This window comes from Dama dama, chromosome 23 (assembly GCF_033118175.1).
Source record: "Dama dama isolate Ldn47 chromosome 23, ASM3311817v1, whole genome shotgun sequence".
Lineage (NCBI taxonomy): Eukaryota > Metazoa > Chordata > Mammalia > Artiodactyla > Cervidae > Dama > Dama dama.
This window is the reverse complement of record NC_083703.1, coordinates 58945067-58968051: the sequence shown is the minus strand read 5'-3', so window position 1 is coordinate 58968051 and position 22985 is coordinate 58945067. Positions and strand designations below refer to the sequence as shown.

The following is a 22985-nucleotide window of genomic DNA, read 5'->3' as shown; positions in this document are numbered from 1 at the left end:
TGGTTCCTCTGCCTTTTCTAAAACCAGCTTGAACATCTGGAAGTTCATGGTTAATGTATTGCTGAAGCCTGGCTTGGAGAATTTTGAGCATTACTTTACTAGCATGTGAGATGAGTGAAATTGTGTGGTAGTTTGAGCATTCTTTGGCATTGCCTTTCTTTGGGATTGGAATGAAAACTGACCTTTTCCAGTCCTGTGGCCACTGCAGAGTTTTCCATATTTGCTGGCATATTGAGTGCAGCACTTTCACAGCATCATCTTTCAGCATTTGAAATAGCTCAACTGGAATTCCATCAGCTCCACTAGCTTTGTTCATAGTGATGCTTCCTAAGGTCCACTTGACTTCACATTCCAGGATGTCTGGCTCTAGGTGATTGATCACACCATCGTGATTATCTGGGTCATGAAGATCTTTTTTGTACAGTTCCTCTCTCTATTCTTGCCACCTCTTCTTAATATCTTCTGCTTCTGTTAGGTCCCTACCGTTTCTGTCCTTTATTGAACCCATCTTTGCATGAAATGTTCCCTCGGTATCTCTGATTTTCTTGAAGAGATCTCTAGTCTTTCCCATTCTATTGTTTTCCTCTATTTCTTTGCATTGATCGCTGAGGAAGGCTTTCTTATCTCTCCTTGCTATTCTTCGGAACTCTGCATTCAAATGGGTATAGCTTTCCTTTTCTCCTTTGCTTTTCATTTCCCGTCTTTTCACAGTTATTTGTAAGGCCTCCTCAGACAGCCATTTTGCTTTTTTGCATTTCTTTTTCTTGGGGATGGTCTTGATTCCTGTCTCCTGTACAATGTCATGAACCTCCATCCATGGTTCATCAGGCACTCTGTCTATCAGATCTAGTCCCTTAAATCTATTTCTCACTTCCACTGTATAGTCATAAGGGATTTGATTTAGGTCATACCTGAATGGTCTAGTGGTTTTCTCCACTTTCTTCAATTTCAGTCTGAATTTGGCAATAAGGAGTTCATGATCTGTGCCCCAGTCAGCTCCCGGTCTTGTTTTTGCTGACTGTGTAGAGTTTCTCCATCTTTGGCTGCAAAGAATATAACCAGTCTGATTTCGGTGTGGACCATCTGGTGATGTCCATGTGTAGAGTCTTCTATTGTGTTGTTGGAAGAGGGTGTTTGCTATGACCAGTGCGTTCTCTTGGCAGAACTCTATTAGCCTTTGCCCCGCTTCATTCTGTACTCCAAGGCCAAATTTGCCTGTTACTCCAGGTGTTTCTTGACTTCCTACTTTTGCATTCCAGTCCCCTATAATGAAAAGGACATCTCTTTTGGGTGTTACTTCTAGCAGGTCTTGTAGGTCTTCATAGAACTGTTCAACTTCAGCTTCTTCAGCTTTACTGGTTGGGGCATAGACTTGAATTACCATGATACTGAATGGTTTGCCTTGGAAATGAATGGAGATCATTCTGTCATTTTTGAGATGGCATCCAAGTACTGCATTTCGGATTCTTTTGTTGACTATGATGGCTACTCCATTTCTTCTAAGGGATTCCTGCCCACAGCAGTAGACATAATGGTCATCTGAGTTAAATTCACCTATTCCAGTTCCATCTTAGTTCACTGATTCCTAGAATGTCGATGTTCACTCTTGTCATCTCCTGTTTGACCACTTCCAATTTGCCTTGATTCATGGACCTAACATTCCAGGTTCCTATGCAATATTGCTCTTTACAGCATCAAATCTTGCTTCTATCACCAGTCCCATTCACAACTGGGTGTTGTTTTTGCTTTGGCTCCATCCTTTCATTCTTTCTGGAGTTATTTAGTGCTTATTGTATTCTGTCTCATATGGTCATGGGTGTATTTGCCTTGTCTAGCTTCCTAGATTTTAAACTTTGTGTTTTACACCCACATAGGTAGCACCGAGCACAGTCTTACATATTTTGGTGTTTAATATGTGTTGAATTATATTTTCCATTTCCAAGGAATCTTCCACAAGCCTCTATTATATACAGATTCTTGTATAATACTGGTTATTCAGCATACTTTAAAAAAATCTTTCTGCTGTTTAGGAATATGTAATTGACAAGCTGCCTTTGCATACCCTATCAGTGGAACAATAGTAGCAGCCTGTGCACCAAATATAGCAGTAACATTCCAAGGGTGTTATTCAAACCCACACTTGTCCTAACAGTTACACTACAGAATAGCTATTATTACTGTTATCCCCATCTACAGTTGATGAAACCAAGGCCAGATTGTAACTTCTCCCAGTTACAAAGGCAGTGAGTAGAAGTGGAACTGGGATGCAAGCATCCTGCCCCTCAAAATATGACTTTACAGATGGAAGACAGGCTGTGGTGTCACCTAACTTTTCGCTTCAGAAACAGGAAGAGGGATCAAAATCATCTGTATCGGGGGGTATGATTATTTAGCCATAAAATAAAGGTGAAATTATGAAAAAAAAAAAGCAATTAAAATTCAGTTTTGGTCATGGCTACTATTCACATTAGTAAATCCTTCTGCAGTTTTAATACAAGAGGATATTTATGAATGACCATAGAGCTTCCAAACAAAGCTAGTGGAGCTGATGGAATTCCAGTTGAGCTATTTCAAATGCTGAAAGATGATGCTGTGAAAGTGCTGCACTCAATATGCCAGCAAATATGGAAAACTCTGCAGTGGCCACAGGACTGGAAAAGGTCAGTTTTCATTCCAATCCCAAAGAAAGGCAATGCCAAAGAATGCTCAAACTACCACACAATTTCACTCATCTCACATGCTAGTAAAGTAATGCTCAAAATTCTCCAAGCCAGGCTTCAGCAATACATTAACCATGAACTTCCAGATGTTCAAGCTGGTTTTAGAAAAGGCAGAGGAACCAGAGATCAAATTGCCAACATCCACTGGATCATCGAAAAAGCAAGAGAGTTCCAGAAAAAGATGTATTTCTGCCTTATTGACTATGCCAAAGCCTCTGATTGTGTGGATCACAATAAACTGTGGAAAATTCTGAAAGAGCTGGGAATACCAGACCACCTGACATGCCTCTTGAGAAACATGTATGCAGGTCAGGAAGCAACAGTTAGAACTGGACATGGAACAACAGACTGGTTCCAAACAGGAAAAGGCGTACGTCAAGACTGTATATTGTCACCCTGCTTGTTTAACTTATTTGCAGAGTACATCATGAGAAACGCTGGGCTGGAGGAAGCACAGGCTGGAATCAAGATTGCCGGGAGAAATATCAATAACCTCGGATATGCAGATGACACCACCCTTATGGCAGAAAGTGAAGAGGAACGAAAAAGCCTCTTGATGAAAGTGAAAGAGGAGAGTGAAAAAGTTGGCTTAAAGCTCAACATTCAGAAAACTAAGATCACGGCATCTGGTCTCATCACTTCATGGGAAATAGATGGGGAAACAGTGGAAACAGTGTCAGACTTTATTTTTCTGGGCTCCAAAATCACTGCAGATGGTGACTGCAGCCATGAAATTAAAAGACGCCTATTCCTTGGAAGGAAAGTTATGACCAACCTAGACAGCATATTAAAAAGCAGAGACATTACTTTGCCAACAAAGGTCCATCTAGTCAAGGCTGTGGTTTTTCCAGTGGTCATGTATGGATGTGAGAGTTGGACTGTGAAGAAAGCTGAGCACTGAAGAATTGATGCTTTTGAACTGTGGTGTTAGAGAAGACTCTTGAGAGTCCATTGGACTGCAAGGAGAGCCAACCAGTCCATCCTAAAGGAGATCAGTTCTGGGTGTTCATTGGAAGGACTGATGCTGAAGCTGAAACTCCAGTACTTTGACCACCTGATGTGAAGAGCTGACTCATTGGAAAAGACCCTGATGCTGGGAAAGATTGAGGGCAGAAGGAGAAGGGGACGACAGAGGATGAGATGGTTGGATGGCATCACCGACTCAACGGACATGGGTTTGGGTGGACTCTGGGAATTGGTGATGGACAGGGAGGCCTGGCGTGCTGCAATTCATGGGGTCACAAAGAGTCAGACACGACTGAGCGACTGAACTGAACTGAATTGAGAAGACTTTGAAAGATGAAAGGAGAGATGGTATGAGATGATTCACGTGGGAAACAATGAGGAAACGTGTCACTGAGGAGGGAGTACTTGTCAGAGATGATTCTAAGGTTTTGCTGGTTCGGAGAGTTTAGGTACAGGACCTACTTCAACTGGCTCTGTCACTTAACAGCTGTGTGATATCTGACGAGTCACAATACCTCTCTCAGCCTCCTTTTCTTTTTCTATAAAATGGAGACAGCTACCCTATAGGGCTGCTCTGGAAATTATAGAAGATGGAGCAGCCAGATAATAAACAGCAGCCAGCCAATAAACGAGCTATTATCATTGTTTAGACTAAAGTTCTTGAACTCTGGCTGCATTTTAGAATCACTCAGAGAGCTTTTAAAAAATATTAATTCCCTTTTTCCACCCCAAGCCAGCTAAATCAGAATCTTCAAGAGTGACGCCCAGGCATCAGTTATTTTTTAAAAAGTTTCCCCAGGTGATTTCTAAACATATAGATTCTTGGTGTTCAACTGTGGTCTGCTTGGCGACTTCAGCTGGGAGTCTGCTAGAACTGTAGGTTCTTGGACCCACACTGGACCTTTTGAATCTTCATGCTATAACTAGGTCCCCCGGATTCTCAGATGTCAAGGTTTCTGGTACGCTGCCCACACTGAGTAGAAAAGGAGAAGGTTCAGTGTATGTACCACAACCCCTCCTTTTTTCCTTTAGATATTCATAAAGGAGGAGGGGGAAGCCAGCTGATATATTCAGAGTTGGCATATGTGCGTCACAACAGTCCCTTAATATTACTATGAAACCTTACACTTAGCAAAAGACCTTCACTCGTGTTACTTCACTTGAGCCTAGCTAAGAATAGTCCTGGAAGTTAGGCATCATTGTCCTCATTTTACAGCTATAAACTGAGGTCCAAAGAGCCCAAATGGCTCAAGATACCCCAGTCGCAAATAGGGAGGCCACGGTAGGAACCCAGACAGCAAGCCACCCAGACAGCTATTCGAAGGATGGCCCTGAACTTGAATTTGCGGCAATCAGAATTTTGCTACAGTAAATTCACAAGAGAAGATTCTAACTACCTTTTTCCTGCCGGGGCCGCGGAATTATCTGAGCGGTCGCTTGGCAACTGCGTCGACACCAACTTTCGACCAATCCGCAAACTGCTGGCACGAGGACTTCGAGGCATCAATAGTGCTTCTGCGCATGTGCTATTGCCTTGAGGGCGGAGAAGCCTTTTCTTTCCTTCCCTGTCTTCCGGACGCCAAAGGAAGTGGCTTAGGGACGCATGCGTAGTGTCTCCGCGGTAATTAGGGCAATTTCCTCGGCAGGCGTGAGGGGATCTCAGTCCCTCGGGGTTAGTGTTCCGTCACCTCGCCTCTGTCTCCTCCGCGCCCGAGCAGGGTGGCGGGGTCGCAGGCTCTCGAGCTCCTCCCGCTTCCCATCGCCGACTTCCCTCCGCTGTGCGACTCTCAGGTAGGCCCCGTGCGGATTCTCCTTGTTCCCCGCCGCCATGGCGCCGCTGAGGCCGGGTCCCCGGGGGAGTGCGTCCCGCCGCGAGGTGCTGGAGCGCGAGCCGGGCCGTTGGCGAGCTTCCTGAGTGGCCCCTGGGAGGGACGTCGGAGTTGAAAGGGTGCGTTAGGATCACCGCTGGTCTGATCCCCTCGTTTTTCTCGTGGGGAAACTGAGGCACCGAGAAAGGGCCGAGTCGATGGCAGCCCCTATCGCCTCTGCCCTTTTTGGTTACACGTCTGGCTTCTCCTCAGACTCAAGCGGCCGCCTCGGAGACCTTCCCTACCATTCTTGGTAGTCTCTTCCAGGGTAACGTGCTTGAGCGCCTTTGTTACACTTATCAGTGTCTGCAGTTGACTCTGTTTCTGTTTTCCTCCGCCAAGTGTTTTATTATATCCGTGTGCTCACACTCCGCCCAGGCAAGCATCTGTGACACGCCAGGCGCTGTGCTGCGGGCCAGGTGTGTTTTAGGGGAACATCCAGACAACTCTGGGCCGTTTGGAGCTGGCACTCTCCTGGGGAGGGGGCTGGTTGCAGACAAGTCCCGGATGGGGACCGGTGCTGTGAAGAAAAGGGGCAAGTGATGGAGGATCAGGTGTATTACTTTCAGAAGGCAGGGAAGCTTCTGAGGTGACTTTAAAAAAAAAAATGTTCCAAGAGTTTCACCGAACGTCTCTTACACACTGTAACCTATTTAAAGTGCACATTTTGATGAGTTTGGAAACTTTAATACCGTCGTGTAAGCATCCTCACGATGCAGTTTAGACCATTTCCATCACCCCCAAAAGTTCACAAGAGGAGCTACCTTTTGAAGTGGGACCTGAAAATTCACACTGAGACAGCTGGGGATTTGGGAAGGTATCTGAGTTTCCTGGGCTTCAAGAAAAATAATGAAATGTAGACATACTAGGTCTATGAGCGCATTAATAATCTCAAAAAGCGACTCCCTCCACCGGGGGAGGCCGGGTCATCCCAGGTTGCAGGAATAGCTGGTAGGAATGCTTCATACTGGGAGGCGCTTATTGTATTCACAGGCAGAAAGGAAACCCTCAGAGCTGGAGTGCTCAAGGAGGGAGCAAGAGACTAGGTAGGCTAGAGATGAACACCTGCCTTCTGAACTTGTGGGTTCCCAGTGTCCTGTGCAGCATATGGTCCACACAGGCTGATTAATGCTCCATGGTTGAAGAGAAAGAAGGAATAGAAGTTTCAGGCACTGTGTGTACAGCTGCACTTCGGGTGGATCTTAGTGTCTCTTTTTGTAGATGAGAAAGTGTTAGTTGCTGAGTCTTGTCCAACTCTTGGCAACCCCATGGACTGTAGCCTGGCAGGCTCTTTTGTCCGTGAGATGTTCCAGGCAAGGATACTTCAATGGGTTGCCATGCCCTCCTCCAGGGTATCTTCCTGACCTGTGGATTGAACCCAGTCTCCTACATTGCAGGCAGATTCTTTACTGCTTGAGCCAGTGGGGCTAAATAATTTGCCCAAAATCATATATTTAGTTCCTGGACTTGATTGCAGAACCTTTGTCATTCCTTTGCTCACACAGTTAGTTGATGTTCCAAATACATCTCAATCATTTGAGTCAGAGGTGGTCAGCAAGCCCCACATCCTTGCACAGAGTCACTTTTTGAGATATAAATGTACTCATAGACCTAGTATGTCTACACTTGATTATTTTTCTTTGAAGCTCAGGAAACTCAGATATCTTCCAAAATTCCTCATAGTTTTCCCATTCTGTGTTGTCATCATAAGAGATGCTACTCTTGTTATCTCATGTCACTCAGCTGCAAGGCTCCTTTGGGTAGGCAGCTGGATGTAAGAATTTACTAACCAGTTACAGAATTGAAAATACATCGATGTAAGTGAATCATCAGAGAGTTATAATATATATACTTTCTCCTTGTAAGGAAAAAAGGAAACTTGTTTATGACCCACTATCCACTAGATACTACATTTTCTACATAGATAATCTGATTTGATACTTAGAGCATCCCTGGATAAGGTGTTAATATTGTCTGTATTTGCAGAACAGGGAAAATGAGGCTTGGTCAGATTAGGATCCCAGTTCTGGTGAGTGGCAGAGGCATGGTTCTAACCTAGGTGGGCCTACTAGACTATGGCACCCCTAAAAATAAAAGTGGGGAATTCTTGCTGGGCAAATGTCCAGCACAATGCCAAACCAGATAAAGGTAGATTACTCTTTAAAACTCCTGTGATTGCTGCCAAGATTGGTTGCTTTTCTTATTAAGTTCATGCAGAAATAGTGATCTAAACCAGAGTGTGGAAATTTGTATGAGGAAAGTGAACTGTCACTAAATGGGAACCTGGAAGAACAGAGCCTTCTGCTGGTTTCCTGTTGTATTCCTACTGCTCAGTGCTGTGTCTCAAACTGTGTAAAAATGAATTTATTTTCTAGTTGATGACTGAAAAATACTCTGCTGTAATGTATTGGTATTGGTTAATTAATTGTGATGAATGTAAGAAGGGAACTGGATGTGGGATATATGGGAACTCTCCTGACTTTGGAATTTTCCATTAAAAACTATTCTAAAAATAGAAGGCTTATTGTTAAAAGGCACTCTGCTTATTGCATATTTAAATATCCTCAGAAGAGAGAAGCGTGATACCAAGTCATTTATTTATTTACTCTCTATATCCTTTCTATAACTTAACTGTATCTTTTTATTGCCTCTTAAGGATGTTAATTACTTATGAGAGGACCTGTCCTTTACTTTTTCCATTATTTTTTAGGGCCAAAATGAGTCTGTTTGGAACAACCTCGGGTTTTGGATCTGGTGGGACCAGCATGTTTGGCAGCACAACCACAGATAATCACAACCCTATGAAGGTACCACATACAGCTTCACGGGGTTTTTAGAAACAGTGCAGCCCAGAGAGTCCCACATCCGTGACAGCAAGAGAATCCCACTTGGTGTGGGAGCCTCCTTTGAGGTGAAAACGCTGAAATTTTGTTCAGCCTGTTTTCTCAAATACTGGAGCAGAGAAATTGTGTGTCCCCTGGACTAGTGTCCTATTTCCCCTGACATTCCTAGTCACTGAAATCACACAAGGTGCTTGTTAAAATTGCATGTGCCCAGGGTCCAGTCCACAACTGTTGAATGAGAATTTCTCTGGGAGAGGGAGGCAGGTGATGATGATGGTTGAGCACTGCGGGGCAGGAATGACCTGGTGGGCCGTTGTTGGGAAACGTGGCTTTGAGATGCTGCCTGCGGTCCAGCAGTGCCAGTACTTTCACTGGCTGGGTTACACTCCCCCTTTTTATCCAAGTGAGATCTGATTCACTTAGTTTTTGGGAAAAGGGACACTTCACCTTGATGTGTTGGTGAGAAAGAAAGCAATTTTGAATTGTGGTGATGTATACATTTTAACATGGACTTTTTCCACCCCAGGATATTGAAGTAACATCCTCTCCTGATGATAGCATTGGTTGTCTATCATTTAGCCCCCCAACCTTGCCGGGGAACTTTCTTATTGCAGGATCGTGGGCTAATGATGTAAGTGCTCCTTAAATGTATCTCCTTAAATGTAGGTGCTCTCTGTCATGTATCTCTTTGCATGCGCAGGGCTGGGTTTTTTGTTTGTTTGTTTTTGCTCCAAGTGAATAAAGCAAAGTTATGGCTCATTCATGACCTTTTTTTAAAAGAAATGAGTTTAAGAGTTTGAACCATTCTGAATGGCAGGCATCACTTCTTGTGCCATTTTTTTAAGAAAGCAAGATCATATGCATCATTCAAAAATTTATACTCTAGTTCAGTATCTTGAGTATATTCCCTGATCATATGCAGTATTCATTGAGAATAAATGTTGTCCCTAATGCTCTATGGGAATTTCTCTTCTAGGCATCCTGAAGGATGCCTATTCTTTAGGCGTATGTTAAAGTTTTTCACCTTTAGCTACATTAACAGTCCTGCATCAACACCATACTTACCAAACAAAAATTGTAGTATTCAAAAAGAAAGGTAAAAATTCTGGTAGAAAAAAAGGCAAAAGATGTTTAGAAGCACTTCACAAAAGAAGTGCAGGTGGCTTGTTCGAGCAAACTTGAACCATTTAATCACACTCAAAATCAGATAAATGCATAGTGGCTTTGCTGTTCACTTAAGTCGGGGACCTAGGCCAGTTATCTTACTTCTCTAAGCTTCATATCCTGAAATAAGATGGAGATGACAGTAAGTACACAGAGGTTTAGCTGTTGTAGAGATGAATTCAGATAATACATACAAAGTGCATCATGGGAAATTCTCAAGTCCCAGAAAGGGAGTGTCTGAGACATAGGGTACAGCTACCACTAGTCCAGATTTCAGCTTCTTGGTGGTGCCAAGTATTACTCATTTTATTATGCCAGTTTGATAGGGGAAAGTGTCTGTCATGTAAATTTGTGTTTATCTGATTATGGCTGGGAGCATAGGGGTTATCATTAATTGTTGTGTCTGCATTGTTTTATTACTGTAGGTTCGATGCTGGGAAGTTCAAGATAGCGGACAGACTATTCCAAAAGCCCAGCAGATGCACACGGGGCCTGTGCTAGATGTTTGCTGGAGCGATGTAAGTTTCGTTATGTTTTTATGTAACCTGAAATACAAATAGCATGTATGCATGCACATTTTAGAAATGCTGTTTCTGAATTTAAATACGGTCATTGATTGATATTCATAATGTAGTCAGTTAACTTTTGTTATGTTGGTTTTAGTTAGTCTCTCTGAGAACTTCTTGCATAAAAAAAAAAATCCACTAATTTATTGACCTGTTTGCTTGAGCAAAGTGTTAGCTGCTCAGTCGTATCTGACTCTGTGCACCGCATGCACCTCCCCCCATGGATTGTAGCCTGTCAGGCTCCTCTGTCCATGGAATCCTCCAGGCAAGAATACTGGAGTGCTTTGCCATTTTCTTGAGCAAGGGTTAGACAGTTAAAGCTTTTCCTATATCTCTTGATGTGCCAGGAGCTTATGCTGTTTTAAAATTAAAAATTTACAGTCCCAGGAAGTAAGTCCTATGGGGAAAATTAATCCTTTACCATTATTAGACTTTTGAAATATTTCCTTTCTTTGAAATTCTTTTTCCTTCCAAATGCTGAACATTAGCATTATAAGTAAATGTGTTTGAGTTTATTCAACTCTGAGCTCTTTCCTTTTTTTTTTTTTTTTTTTGAGGGGAGAAGGTGGGTGATTGGGGTGTTTAGTAAAGGTATACCATTTACAAAGAAGCCTACAGGGATGGTGAAGTCACGCACAGCAGGAGTCTTGGCTGTGAAGGGCCCAGCCTCCCTCCCCTCCTTCTCCCGCTGACAGCCAAAAACAAAAGCGCCTGACTCAAGAGTGGGGCAGATGTGCTGAGGAAGCTAAGTCTCAAGGTTCCTCTCCAGGCTCATAGAATTTTTTTTATTAGATGTAATTTGCAGGCAGTAAGATTAAACCTTTTACGTGTATGATTCTGTGAGTTTTGAGAAATGCATAGAGTTGTGGTCAAAATATAGAAGAGGTCCATCAGCCGAAAGATTTCCTCTTGCCCTTTGTAGTCAGATCCTCCTCAGCCGCTGTCCCTGGAGACCACTGGTGTGTTTTCCGTCCCTGTGTTTCTGCCCTTACTAGAACGCCATCAATAGAATCCTTTTGAGTCTGGCTGCTCTCAGCTCAGCGCACTTGAGGGCCGTCTGGCGTGGGTCTGGCAGTAGTTAGTTTGTCCTTGTTGCTGAGTAGTAGTGCATTGTATGGATGTTCACCATTTGTTCACCATCCACAAGCTGAAGGACATTTAGGTTGTTTTCCATTTTTGGTTGTAATGAATAAATGCTGCTGTAAACACTTTGTATGCTGGATTTTCCGTGAATATAAATTTTCTTTCTTCTTGAGTTTATATCTAATAGTGGGCTTGCCGAGTCATATGAAAAATTTATGTTAATTTTTATGAGAAACACCAGACTACTCACACCATTCATTTATGTGATTGTATTTAGTTTACACATAGCAAATGATTCTGTTTATAAATATTTTGAGTTGCTCCCGTTTTAATCATCTCTGAAAGTTTTCTCTAAGGCATTTCTGTCAATCTGTAAAGTGTATTCCTGATTTGTCTGATTAGGCTATTATGAGATTAATAATAGTTTTAAATTACACTTAGAAAAACAGCTATTTGAGTAGATTTTAAATACTTCTAATTTATTTTACCTGTCTTTCTTTACTGATGAGAGAACAGATCAGAATTGTGAGTTTCTTATCAGGTATGGTAAGAAGTAGAGTTACCTGACACCAGAATTCTGTTTGTTGTTCAGGTGTTCCTGCGTCATCTTTTACAGAAATGTACACAGCTTATTTCCTTTCTCTAACTCCATTAGAGTCATGCGCTGTCTAGTGGAAGAGTCAAAATATAGACATGAAGAGTTCCAGTTCAGGGAGCTAAGTTCTTAGAGAGACAGGATGCACTGTGCTGGGTGGACAGAACCCAGAAGGCAATTATGAAGTTGGGAAGGGTGCAGTGAAAGCTTCGCAGAAGAGGCAAGAATTGAGCTGAATCTTAAAAGCAAACCATTTGCTTATAGCTTTAGAGAACTGTCTCCATTCCAAATGTGGATTCAAATTTCAGCTCTGTCTTCACTTTTTGGCTTTGCCAAGTTACTAATCTCTCTGAGTCTGTTATCCAGTCACTCAAAGTCTAGCCTGGCACCTGTGGGAAGTGGTTAAGAGACTTGCTTGAGGTAACATAGAGAAAGGCTGAGCCCAGACCTGGACCTTCTGGCTCCAGAGCCCAGGCACTGACAGCCTCCCTCACAGGGGCTTGTAGGAAATAGGAGCCGGCGTGGAAGAGGAAGACATATATGGAAAGGCACAGAAGAGCCAGAGTTACCCTCAAGGTGTAAAAGCCCAGCTGGTGAGGGTGATTCTCCAGCAGTCCAAGGACACAGCTCGCTGTGTGGACACAGCAGGTGGAGCTTAGAGGAGCTGATTTGGGAGCATTTAGCGATCTCATTCCTCTGCGCCAGCCTTTTGATAGACTGGCCTCTGTCTCAGTGTGTCCACTGGGGCCTGGCATCCTGCAGCTGGTAGGGTCAACATTTCAGGAGATTGAGGGGCCAGTGTTTCACTCAGCCTCAGGACAGCCCACATTAGCATCTTTCCAAGGATTTGTGGACTTACCCTTAGAGCCTCATTAATAGAGAAGACAGTTTTCTCTCTTCTTTCAGATGGAGAGCTGGTGACTTCAAATAAGTTTTTGCCAGGGAAGGATAATGGTAAATCTGAGCTGTGGAACCAGGAGTGACATGGTAGGGGTCTGTAGATTATGGCCCATGGGCCCAATTTGGCCCATTGCTAACTTTTGTAAATGAAGTTTTCTTGAAACGCAACCACACTCATTCATTTGACAGTGTGTATGGCTGCGTTCTAGCTACAACAGCAGAATTAGGAGTTGCAGCAGAGACCACTTGACCTGCAAAGCTGAAATATTTACTCTATTACCCTTTAGGAAAAAGAATTGTTGATGATAGGTCTAGATTTTCAACTCGGTACTTACTGTTTTTAAATTATCTTGTACTTCATAATTGACTGACCTACTTTATGAATTCTGTATGTGAATATTTTAAAACTATAACACAGTGCCAATTATTCTGTAGTTTATATTGGACCAATGATCATTGTAAATTAGTGTAGTTTTATTGCATGCACTTTAGAATGCTGTTAGATGTTGAACTGAACACAAGTGATAATGATTGAACATATGTGGTATAGAGCAGAAATTGCGGGGAGAAAGATACAGTATATGTGGCGAAATGTTTATAAACTGGTGAACGTAGATGATGTGTTTGTGAGTATTCATTGTACTCTTCTTGTACCTGTTGTGAAGGCTTGAAATTGATGAAAATAAGAAAAAAAAAAATGTAAGTGGCTCCTGGTAGGTAATACACATTGATACAGGATATAAAAGGCTGCTTCTAGAAGGCTGCCAGTGACCATGACTGCCTCTGAACAGTGAGCTGGGGTCAGGGAGGGACTTGGTTTTCATTACATAACTCTAAATGCTGTTTAAGTTTTTTATTAACCTGTTTACACATTGTCTCTTAGAAAAAAATTGATAATTGAAGAGAGCTGGAAATGTGTTTTTTATGACATTGTAGTTTGCAATACACAAGCCCCCAAATAATTGGAAAAATAAAAATTGCAAAATAAAACCTGCCTCAGTATGTTCAATCTAATATCTAAATGTTCATATAGAATTTTTATTTTTATTAGAATGTCAGATTTTTTTCTACTTTATTTTAGGATGGGAGCAAAGTATTTACAGCCTCATGTGATAAAACTGCCAAAATGTGGGACCTCAATAGTAACCAGGCGATACAGATTGCACAGGTAATAAATAATAAAATTTATCCTCTGCAGAGATGCTGGGCAAGGCAGGGTTGTAATGATTCTTACTCTTTGTTACAGGAAAGGTACAGTTCAGCTGTACCAAATCAATTAGACTTAAATATACCAGAAACCTCTTCAGCACAAAATAACACCAATTTTATGAGCACTCTCGTTTTTACTGGTGTTTCACAAGTTGTTCTATCAAGGGTCTTCCGCATTTGTGTGGTTGAGGGTTGCATCATGAGGAGCTAGTGATGTTCAGACCTGCAGTGTTAAAACTGATGCTGAGCATTTCAGCACCCGTGTTGGCTTGTGTTGTCCCAGGCTGCGTTTGGCCACTTGTTCATTAGACAAGTATGTATCAATTGCCAGTGACACCGTAGGCACTGTCCTTGGAGTAGAGACACAGCAGTGAGTGAGAGGCACCCTTCCCTGTGTCAGGAGCTTTTACAGCCTGCTTGAGGATGGCAGGCAGGTTCTTGTGTGAAGACTGCTAAGAAAAGCAGAAACAATGAAGAGGAGAGAGCCTAGAGCCAGAGGGTCAGGCCTGGTGAGGAAGAGCCTCTTGACACTGAGACACTTTCAGGAAGGTGTCACATACCCTGAGACAGCAGTCCCGTGTGCTAGAGCACCTCTTCGATCTCTAATGTTTGTCTTTTCAGTGATACAACTGTGGGGGAGTTCTTCCCTGTGAGTTGTTTCTGAGTACTTCCCCCTTCACTCTCATACTAGTTAATTATGGTTCAAATCAAATTAAATTTTGTTGGTATGGAAGGTAGGTACATGCTCTTAATGTTACACAGAATGTTTTGGTCATGGGGAAGGACTATACCATCCTTTGGTTTTTGTTGAGTATGACCTCAATATTTAAGATTCCTTTTCTTTGAATTTCCAGAACCAAAGCTGTGTGGCATGTTACATTACCTTTACCTTGATCTGTTTTGGTTTTCTCTTGAAAGCACGATGCTCCTGTCAAAACAATACATTGGATCAAAGCACCAAACTACAGCTGTGTGATGACCGGCAGCTGGGATAAGACCTTGAAGGTATGCTACATAGTCGAGGGACTTCCTGGCCTGACCAAGGTGGTATTCTTACGCTATCTGGATGTTAGCTCTGAATGGTTGGTCACTTTTCTTTTGTTTTTGTTTTGTTGTTGTTTTTTTGTCTTTCAGTTTTGGGATACACGATCATCAAATCCTATGATGGTGTTACAGCTCCCTGAAAGGTGTTACTGTGCTGATGTGGTAAGAAGTTTCTTACTTTATGATACCTTACAATTAGAGGACAACGTAAAAACCCTTCAGACTTTAATAACAGATGTGGGATGTAGTTTGGATTGCCTCATTTGTCTTAAACCTAGATTTTTGTACTGCATATGTTCCAGAACTACAGAAAACTGGATGTCACACTCTTTTAGTCACGTATTATACGAACATATTCAGTCACAGGCCATGCTGGCACCAGTATGATGTGTACTGTACAAAAACTGGTAATAACTTTGTGATGTGGGACTAGATCTTTGGTGACTGTCCCTGAGTGAGATAGAAGCTGAAGAACTTTCTCTGTTGGTGTAGCAATAAGTCTTAAGAGTGTACTAACTGCCCCATAATTCCACTTTCAGGAATTTATCATGAGAAAAGTAGAGATGCAAATGTTCTTTGTTCTGTATAATAGAGTGAAATATTGGAAATGACCCAGTGGGCCAACTCTGCAGTCGTTTGATTTGAGGGAACATTACTTAAATGGCCACCACTACTGTTCTCAGGAAAATGTGTGGAGCAGTGCTCACTGAACACACTTTAGTAAAGAATGTGAATTATATAAAAATGTACATATACACACGTGTGTAAAAACTGCTCAAAAAAAAGACGAGAGAAAACATACCGTAATGATGACAACTGTTATCATTTGAAGGGGTGGTAGAACAATGATTTTTATTTCTTCTCTATTCCTCAGTATATGTTCTAAATAAATATTTCATAATATTTCATAGTTTTAAAAAGTGAGTCTTTTAAAAAGGTAGGTTCTACTTTCAAATATGATTTCTCTAGGTTACCTTGAAACATGTAAATACCATTGGATTGTTAAGCTTAAAAAAAATTCACTAATTTTTGTGACTCTGAAAAAATTGATAGAATACTTTGGTATATAAAAGAGCACACCCCACTTTAAGTAGGTCTCTGCTTTCCTCTTTTTCCTAGATATATCCTATGGCTGTGGTGGCAACTGCAGAGAGGGGCCTGATTGTGTATCAGTTAGAGAATCAGCCTTCTGAATTTAGGAGGATAGAGTCTCCACTGAAGCATCAGGTGAGTCATGAATCAGATCAAGAAGCTTGTATTTAGCATCATAGGGAGTAAATGCGTGCATGTGGAAATTGTTGTACTTTTGGATATTAAAAGGAGGTGACTTAAGGATATAAACACAATATTAGCGGGTAAATACCATCCTTGGCAGACATGCCCTGGGTAGTGAATGGGTACACACTACAGTGAACTGGTTCCATTGTGAGTCCATAGCTTCTGCCTTCAGCTTGGTCTCCACCTGCCACAGATTGTTAGATCTTCTTCACCTTCTTCCGATCCCTCCCTCCTTTGGCCTTTGTCTCTGCAGATCAGATCTGCCTCTACTCCTAGAACACAGAAGCTGATAATTGGAAACTTCCTCATCTTAACTCCTGCTGAACCTAGAACTCTGGCTACACCTGCCTCTTGCCTACCTTTTCCCACCTGTTGAAGAGTGGTCCACGCTCTCCAGTGGCCAGTTTTGGTTGGGCTCTGCGCCCTCCCACCTCTCAGGAGCCTCAGGCTATCAGCCATTCACCTCCCTCCTGTATCTCATCTTCCCTCCTCCTCACCCCCTTCAACTTTTTGTTCGCTGGCATAAGACAAACTCAAGTCTAATCCTGGGAAACAAACCTCTTCTGACCCTCACACCCTCAGCCAGCTAGGTACCTTTTCCTCTTGAAAGTCAAGTGTCTTAAATGAGCTTTCCTGGTTCTCCTACCTCCTACTCATTTCTCACCCACTCCTTTGAGACTTCTGCCCCTGTGACTCCACCAAAACTGTTTCTGGCACGGCCACTGATGGCTTCCTAGTCAGTAACTCCAGTGGCTACTTGTCACCCTCATCTTAACACAACCATGGCACTCACCAATGTTCTTAACTATGTGTTCTTAGGACTTTGTGCCTGGGCTCTAAATGCCAGTCTCTTAACTCTGGCCTCTGCTTGCTGCTTTGTCTTCCTTGCTGGTTCTTGCTGTATGTTGAAGTTCCCCAGGCATCTGCCCTGGGCCACTGCCTCCTGAACCTCAGCACGGTCCCGTCTGCCGTTCATGATTGTTGGTTAGGGGTGCATGGTGAGCTGGAGTCTTGGATCCCTAGCTACCTACTCTCTGTGCTCCTGACAAGGGCACCCGCAGTCTGACAGCTCCTATGCGTCCCCCCCCCCACCCCCAGTCCCTGGTATCTCAGCCCAGTAGCATCCCATACCAGGCCCAGGGCCTCCCCACTGCCCCTAGCCTGCTCCTACCCATATGCTCTGCATCTCACTAGGTGGAGCCTTTAGCTCTCTAGGCCAGAAATCAGGAGTTGTCCTTTACGCACTGTCCGTCCTTTTCTCCTCCCCCATCTCATTAACTACCACGCTCACTTGCACCCTGTGTGTGGTTTTGAATCTGACCATTTCTCTCCTTCCAACTCAAATGCAGCTCTTGTTGAATGACAGCAGGAGTGTGGACCTATGCGTGTCTGCCTCCGGAGACTGGGCCATGGGCTCTTTGTTTGGGCTCTTCTGTGGAGTCCAGGAGACCCTCCTTTGGGCCCTCAGGCTCAGTGTTGGATCAGGTGTAGTGTCTAGCTTTTGCATAGCTTATTCATGGTTTAGAAAGTTCTGGCCACATCCACAGTATGCTTGACCCTTGTTCCCACATCCTCCCCCAGCAAACACTACTTCCCTTTTCCAATTGGGGATGCAGAGACACTGGGACACTGGGTGACTTCCTAGAGGGCGCTTGCTTAGTCAGTGGTATGCTGCAAATCAAAGGGACGTGTCCTCCCAACCCACCAGGGGGTCAGTGCCGGAATAGGAGCTGGTGGGGCTGAGGGGTGTGTGCCCTGCTGCCGTGACAGCGAGGCCGCAGGGTAGCAGAGGAGCAGCAGCACCTGGACGGAAGAATGTGGTCTGCGGTTTATTCATAAAGTCATGTGGCTGAATAAAGAAATAATGCCTACTGGAGGAGTGGAAAAATCTTCTTTATCGTGTTTGAGAAATATGTTTCTGGTTCTTTCAAAACCCAAAAATGGAGTAAAAGTTGTTTGCTTTCACGTTATTTATGGAATGTTATACTTCACATGATGATGATATACTTTTTCTCCCCAACTATAGCATCGATGTGTGGCTATTTTTAAAGACAAACAGAACAAGCCAACAGGTTTTGCCCTGGGAAGCATTGAGGGGAGAGTTGCTATCCACTACATCAACCCCCCAAATCCGTAAGTGAGGCCTGGTCAGCTTGCAGATGTTCATGTGAGACATTTTGTTTTGAAGGAAAGCTAAGTTGGGCCTTTGTTTTTCAGTGCCAAGGATAACTTCACCTTTAAATGTCATCGATCTAACGGGACCAACACTTCAGCTCCTCAGGACATCTACGCGGTGCGTTTTTAGAAACGTTAATCCTGAGAATATGTCTAGAAACTAGACTTGGCGGTGGATAGCTGAGTCATTATGGGATCAGAAAAGATCACTGTCATTGTGTGTGTTCATGTGCAGGGACAAATGGCTTACATGGGAGGTTTCGGTTTTCTGTTTTTATGAACATGTTGACTCTCTTCATTCTCTGTTTCTGAAATGCAAGCTTAGGAGTTTTGGGGAGCAACTTCCACCTGTATGAGTGCTAGTATAGTAGACAGTTGGTACGCTTAGCTAAAACTGAGAAATTGCTATTTGCTGAAAAAGAAAAAGGCATTTTCCTGAGGTTTGCTCCTTGGTGCCACTAGCTTACGTAGTTATTAACTTCTGCTGACTTGTGTTTTTAACGAGAAACAAGATTCAGTCCTGAGCTGTCAGTTGGTTCAGGAAGCGGGGCTGATTTTTGATGTGATCAGCAGGCCATCAGTTCTAATGAAATTATGGTTGTTCATTTTATGTTCTCATTGAACCAGGAAGTCTGCGTTGTCAAAAACCTGGTTTCTCCTCCCTCTTCATTGTATGTATCCATCCTTCGTAGGTTAATGGAATTGCGTTCCATCCTGTCCATGGCACCCTTGCTACTGTGGGATCTGATGGTAGATTCAGCTTTTGGGACAAAGATGCCAGAACAAAACTAAAGACTTCGGAACAGTTAGATCAGCCAATATCAGCCTGCTGCTTCAATCACAATGGAAACATATTTGCGTATGCTTCCAGCTACGACTGGTCAAAGGTGAGAATCCCCAGGCCTGCACTGGTGCCGTCCAGCAGCAGAGCCAGGCTTTGGTGTACGAAGGCCTGAGCTTAGTTGTGAGGCCTCTCCAGACGTGCTGTGTGTCTTGCACGTGACCTGTCACCATCACCTCACTGCAGCAGGAAGCAGCAGGGCCTCCCTCTCAGCCTTTCCCTGAGAACATGCCCACGTGAGGTGCTTGGTCAGTGTAAACCCAGCAGCCGACACTCTGGGGCATCTGAGTCATTCAGGGATGTCGGGGGTTGTTGGGTGAGAGTGACGAGGGCTCGGCAAGGTGCCCGGCCTTCACCAGAGGCATAAGCTTTTTGTTTGTTCACTGTTTGGGGAGGGAGTGACGGACTGATGGGGTCCTGGTTGTGTTTGAGTCATCCCAGTGCTGTGGTAAAAGAACTGACCTGAGCACTCAGGTTTCAGCCACAGTCTCACCTCCACACGTGTCTGTCTTCACTCATCCTGCCCCCCTCCCCTCCCATCCCCAACACACTTAACTCCATTCTTCTCTGCCTCTTTGTTATTCCATCTTCTCTTCCTGTCCCCTGTCTCCTTCTGCCATCTATAAGCACACACTTCAGCTGTTCTGAAACAAGCGTTAAGAATCCCAGTGTCCCCTTACTGTTAAACTCGTCCAGGGAGGTAACCACCTGCCCTCTTGTTCCCCCGCCTCTCTCTCCTCCTTAGTTTCCTGGAGCTGTCGTCGGGGCCTCACTGCCTTTGTCCTCGTCCGGTCCAGAAGCTGCTTATTGTCTGCGTTGGGCACTGTGGGCCACCCCTTCCTCTTCATTCACAAAGCCTTCTCCCTGGTCTCTGACATGTCTACTGTCTGTTGTGTTCCTACTCCTGACTGCTCACCGTCTCTGGTGGCTTCTTGCCCTTCTTCCCAACTCTTGCACGCAGGCCTTTTTCTGTAGTTCTCCTTCAGGTTCCTCAGGCGCATCTGCATTCATGAAGCACCTCCAGCATAAGCTGGTGGCTCTCGTGTCTCACCTCCTCCTGACCTTGTGCCCCAGTTTTCTGTGTACCCATGCCAGTGGGGTGTCTGCACCTGGGCACCCCCTGAGCACCTTAACCTAGGACATAAACATCGGGTGGATTTTCCAACCCGTCTCCTTTTATCCTCCAGGCTTGCTGCTTCTCCTGCGTTCCTCTTTACTTAAACACCACATGGTCAGTGGGGCAGAAGTCTTGGAATCACCTATGATTCTCTCTCTTTCTCTCAGAAGAGCTGGGCAGTCACTGAGCTGCATCTACTTCACCTGTGTGGTACATCTTGCCCGATCAGCACATTGTTGTGATGCCTGCTCTGGTCTGTGGGAGGCACAACCTCTCTGAGTCTTTGCTTCTGTGAGCCATGCAGCTGCCCCTCCCCCCCCTCCCCCCCCCCCTTTTTTAAGCAACTTCAATGCAGTAAATTGCACAAAGCATATGTAAAAAGTATACTTTGATCAGTTTCAGTATCTTTATGTACCCAGGAAACCATCACCACAGTCAAGATTAACAGTTATCTCCCCAAAAGGTTGTGTATTGTAATCCTTTCTTTCACACACACATTGATTTCCTTTCTGTTGTTATGGATGAATTTGTGTTTTCTAGAATTCTATACAGATGGAGTCATACACTAGATAGGCTTTTTTGCTGTTATGTATGTCACTAGTTCGTTCCTATTTATGACAGTAGTATCCCATGGCCTAGGATCACTGTTTATTTTTTCACCCGTGGAAGCCATACCCTCGGTTTTACAAAGAGTGTGCTGTTTTTGGTTCTGCCTGTCTGGAATTGGAGCCAGCTTCTGGCCTGGGGCCCCAGGGTCTCCGTGGGCCTCTGATGGAACTCGTCTTCTTCACCTGCTTGACCTGCAGCCACATCAAAACTCCATGTTTTACTCACATGACACTCAGGTCTCTGTTTTCAGGCCTTGAAAAAATAGTTGTAAATTGAAAGAAGTGTATAACCAGAGCTCATTGATTTGAATGCTGCTCAGAAATCCTTAATCAGAACAGTTAATGTCAACTTACAGTGGAATACTTAATTATAATCTTTTAATTTAAAAAAAAGTTGTTCTAGGAGTTTTTCATTGTTCTCAGTTGAAGGACAGTATCTGTGGTATGGAGTCATAATTACATGGTTAATATTAGCTTGCTGCTTTAGTGTAACCAGTAAGAAAAGCTATACTTTGTATATTATGAGACTGGTTGGTCATTGTTTGAGCAGAATTTCTAGAACCATCTCGGCATAGCTGTCAAGGAATGAGAATAAAGCGGGCTATTGCAGAGCAGGTGGCAGGGTACACCCAGAGGCCCTTCCCACCTCCGTGTTCCAGGCCTTTCGGTCACCGTGGGTTTCCACTCCTCTTGTCTTGTCCACCCACTCTGCTCTCTTCCTGTCCTGTCACTGTCATTGTCACTTACAGTCTTTGTGGCTACCATTCCTTTTTCCCCTTGCTGTTCATAGCCTGGCCTGAACTGGGTGTTTCCACCTCCCCCAGTGTCAGGTAGCCCCCCTCCCTCCCCGGCAGATAACACCAACTCCCGCACGTCACCTCCCTCAGCGTCTGGGATGGCACATCTGCTCCCTCTGACGTCAAAGACTAGGTGTCTCCTGTGCTGAGAAACCTGCAGCTCATTCTCCACCACCCTCCCCTCCCCAGGCTGTGCTGTCTGGGGAGTCGTCTCAGCAGTAAAGCAGTGGGTGGAAGGTTGACAGGAGTCTCAGTGCTGAAGAGAAAAATATGTAAAAGATCATCCTTCCAAGGGGACATTGCAACTCCCACATCCTTAACCTTTTCTCTGGGGACTGAAGTTTTTGTTTAAGATTTGACTTTTATTTTTGTCCATTTACCTCTTTCACTCCTAAGAGATTATGCTTCACGCACAGGGCGTAGGACTTGGCATGTTAAAAGTACCCACAAAATGCTAACCTGGTTTTTCATCGTTTTTAAGATACTGTTTTTTCCCCTTTAGGGACATGAATTTTATAATCCCCAAAAGAAGAATTACATTTTCCTGCGTAACGCAGCCGAAGAGCTAAAACCCAGGAATAAGAAGTAGTGGCTGGAGACCTGTGGGTTGTCCGGAGTTTTCTCTCCATTCTGCCTCGTCTTTGTACGAATTTGGGTCCCAGCTTTCAGTAGGTTGTCAGCCCTGGATGTGGATTTCAACCTCTGGAGAAAATGATGTCATTCTTCAGCAGTCAGGAGCCAGGCGGCCACAGTGACTGTCCGTCTCCATTCCACTGCCGGTTACAGGTTTCGTCTGTACCTCTAAGGAGATTCAAATCATTATAGACGTCCTTAGATTCACATGGGCGCCTGCCAGGTATTTGCAGTGCTTCGTCCCGCAGTGTATGTATTAGAGAACATTGGGAAACATTTGGCAAGCCTGTACTGTATTTTGTAATAAACATTTTGAAGATTGTCTCCTAAGCTCCCTTTGTCCGACTCTCCTCTCACCCACCCGTGAGCTCTGAAGTGGTTGTCCTGCTCAGCGTCCTCGTTGGGTTTTGGTTCGTGATTGCAGATGCCCTGTCGGAAATGAGAGATCGCGGCCCTCAGAAGAGACAGTCCTGAGCCGGGGTTGTCTCTGCCATGTGGCATGTCCAGCAGCAGCCGCTCCAAGCATTGCTGGACAGTTCGGATGTGCTTTTCTTTTGCTTCCCTCATTCCCATCTTTG

At 44.0% G+C, this 22985-nt stretch overlaps 1 protein-coding gene across 1 annotated transcript; it reads left to right on the top strand.

Annotated features, from left to right (window-relative positions):
- The first annotated feature begins 5271 nt into the window (after nucleotides 1-5271).
- Nucleotides 5272-22737, top strand: RAE1 (ribonucleic acid export 1). Its single transcript, XM_061126947.1, has 12 exons — nucleotides 5272-5477; nucleotides 8265-8361; nucleotides 8924-9028; nucleotides 9987-10079; nucleotides 13787-13873; nucleotides 14833-14919; nucleotides 15049-15120; nucleotides 16078-16185; nucleotides 18263-18369; nucleotides 18454-18529; nucleotides 19104-19298; nucleotides 22277-22737. Exons 1-12 carry the CDS (start codon nucleotides 5290-5292, stop codon nucleotides 22361-22363), a joined length of 1302 nt encoding a protein of 433 aa, XP_060982930.1. The 5' UTR covers nucleotides 5272-5289; the 3' UTR covers nucleotides 22364-22737.
- Nucleotides 22738-22985: the final 248 nt, after the last annotated feature.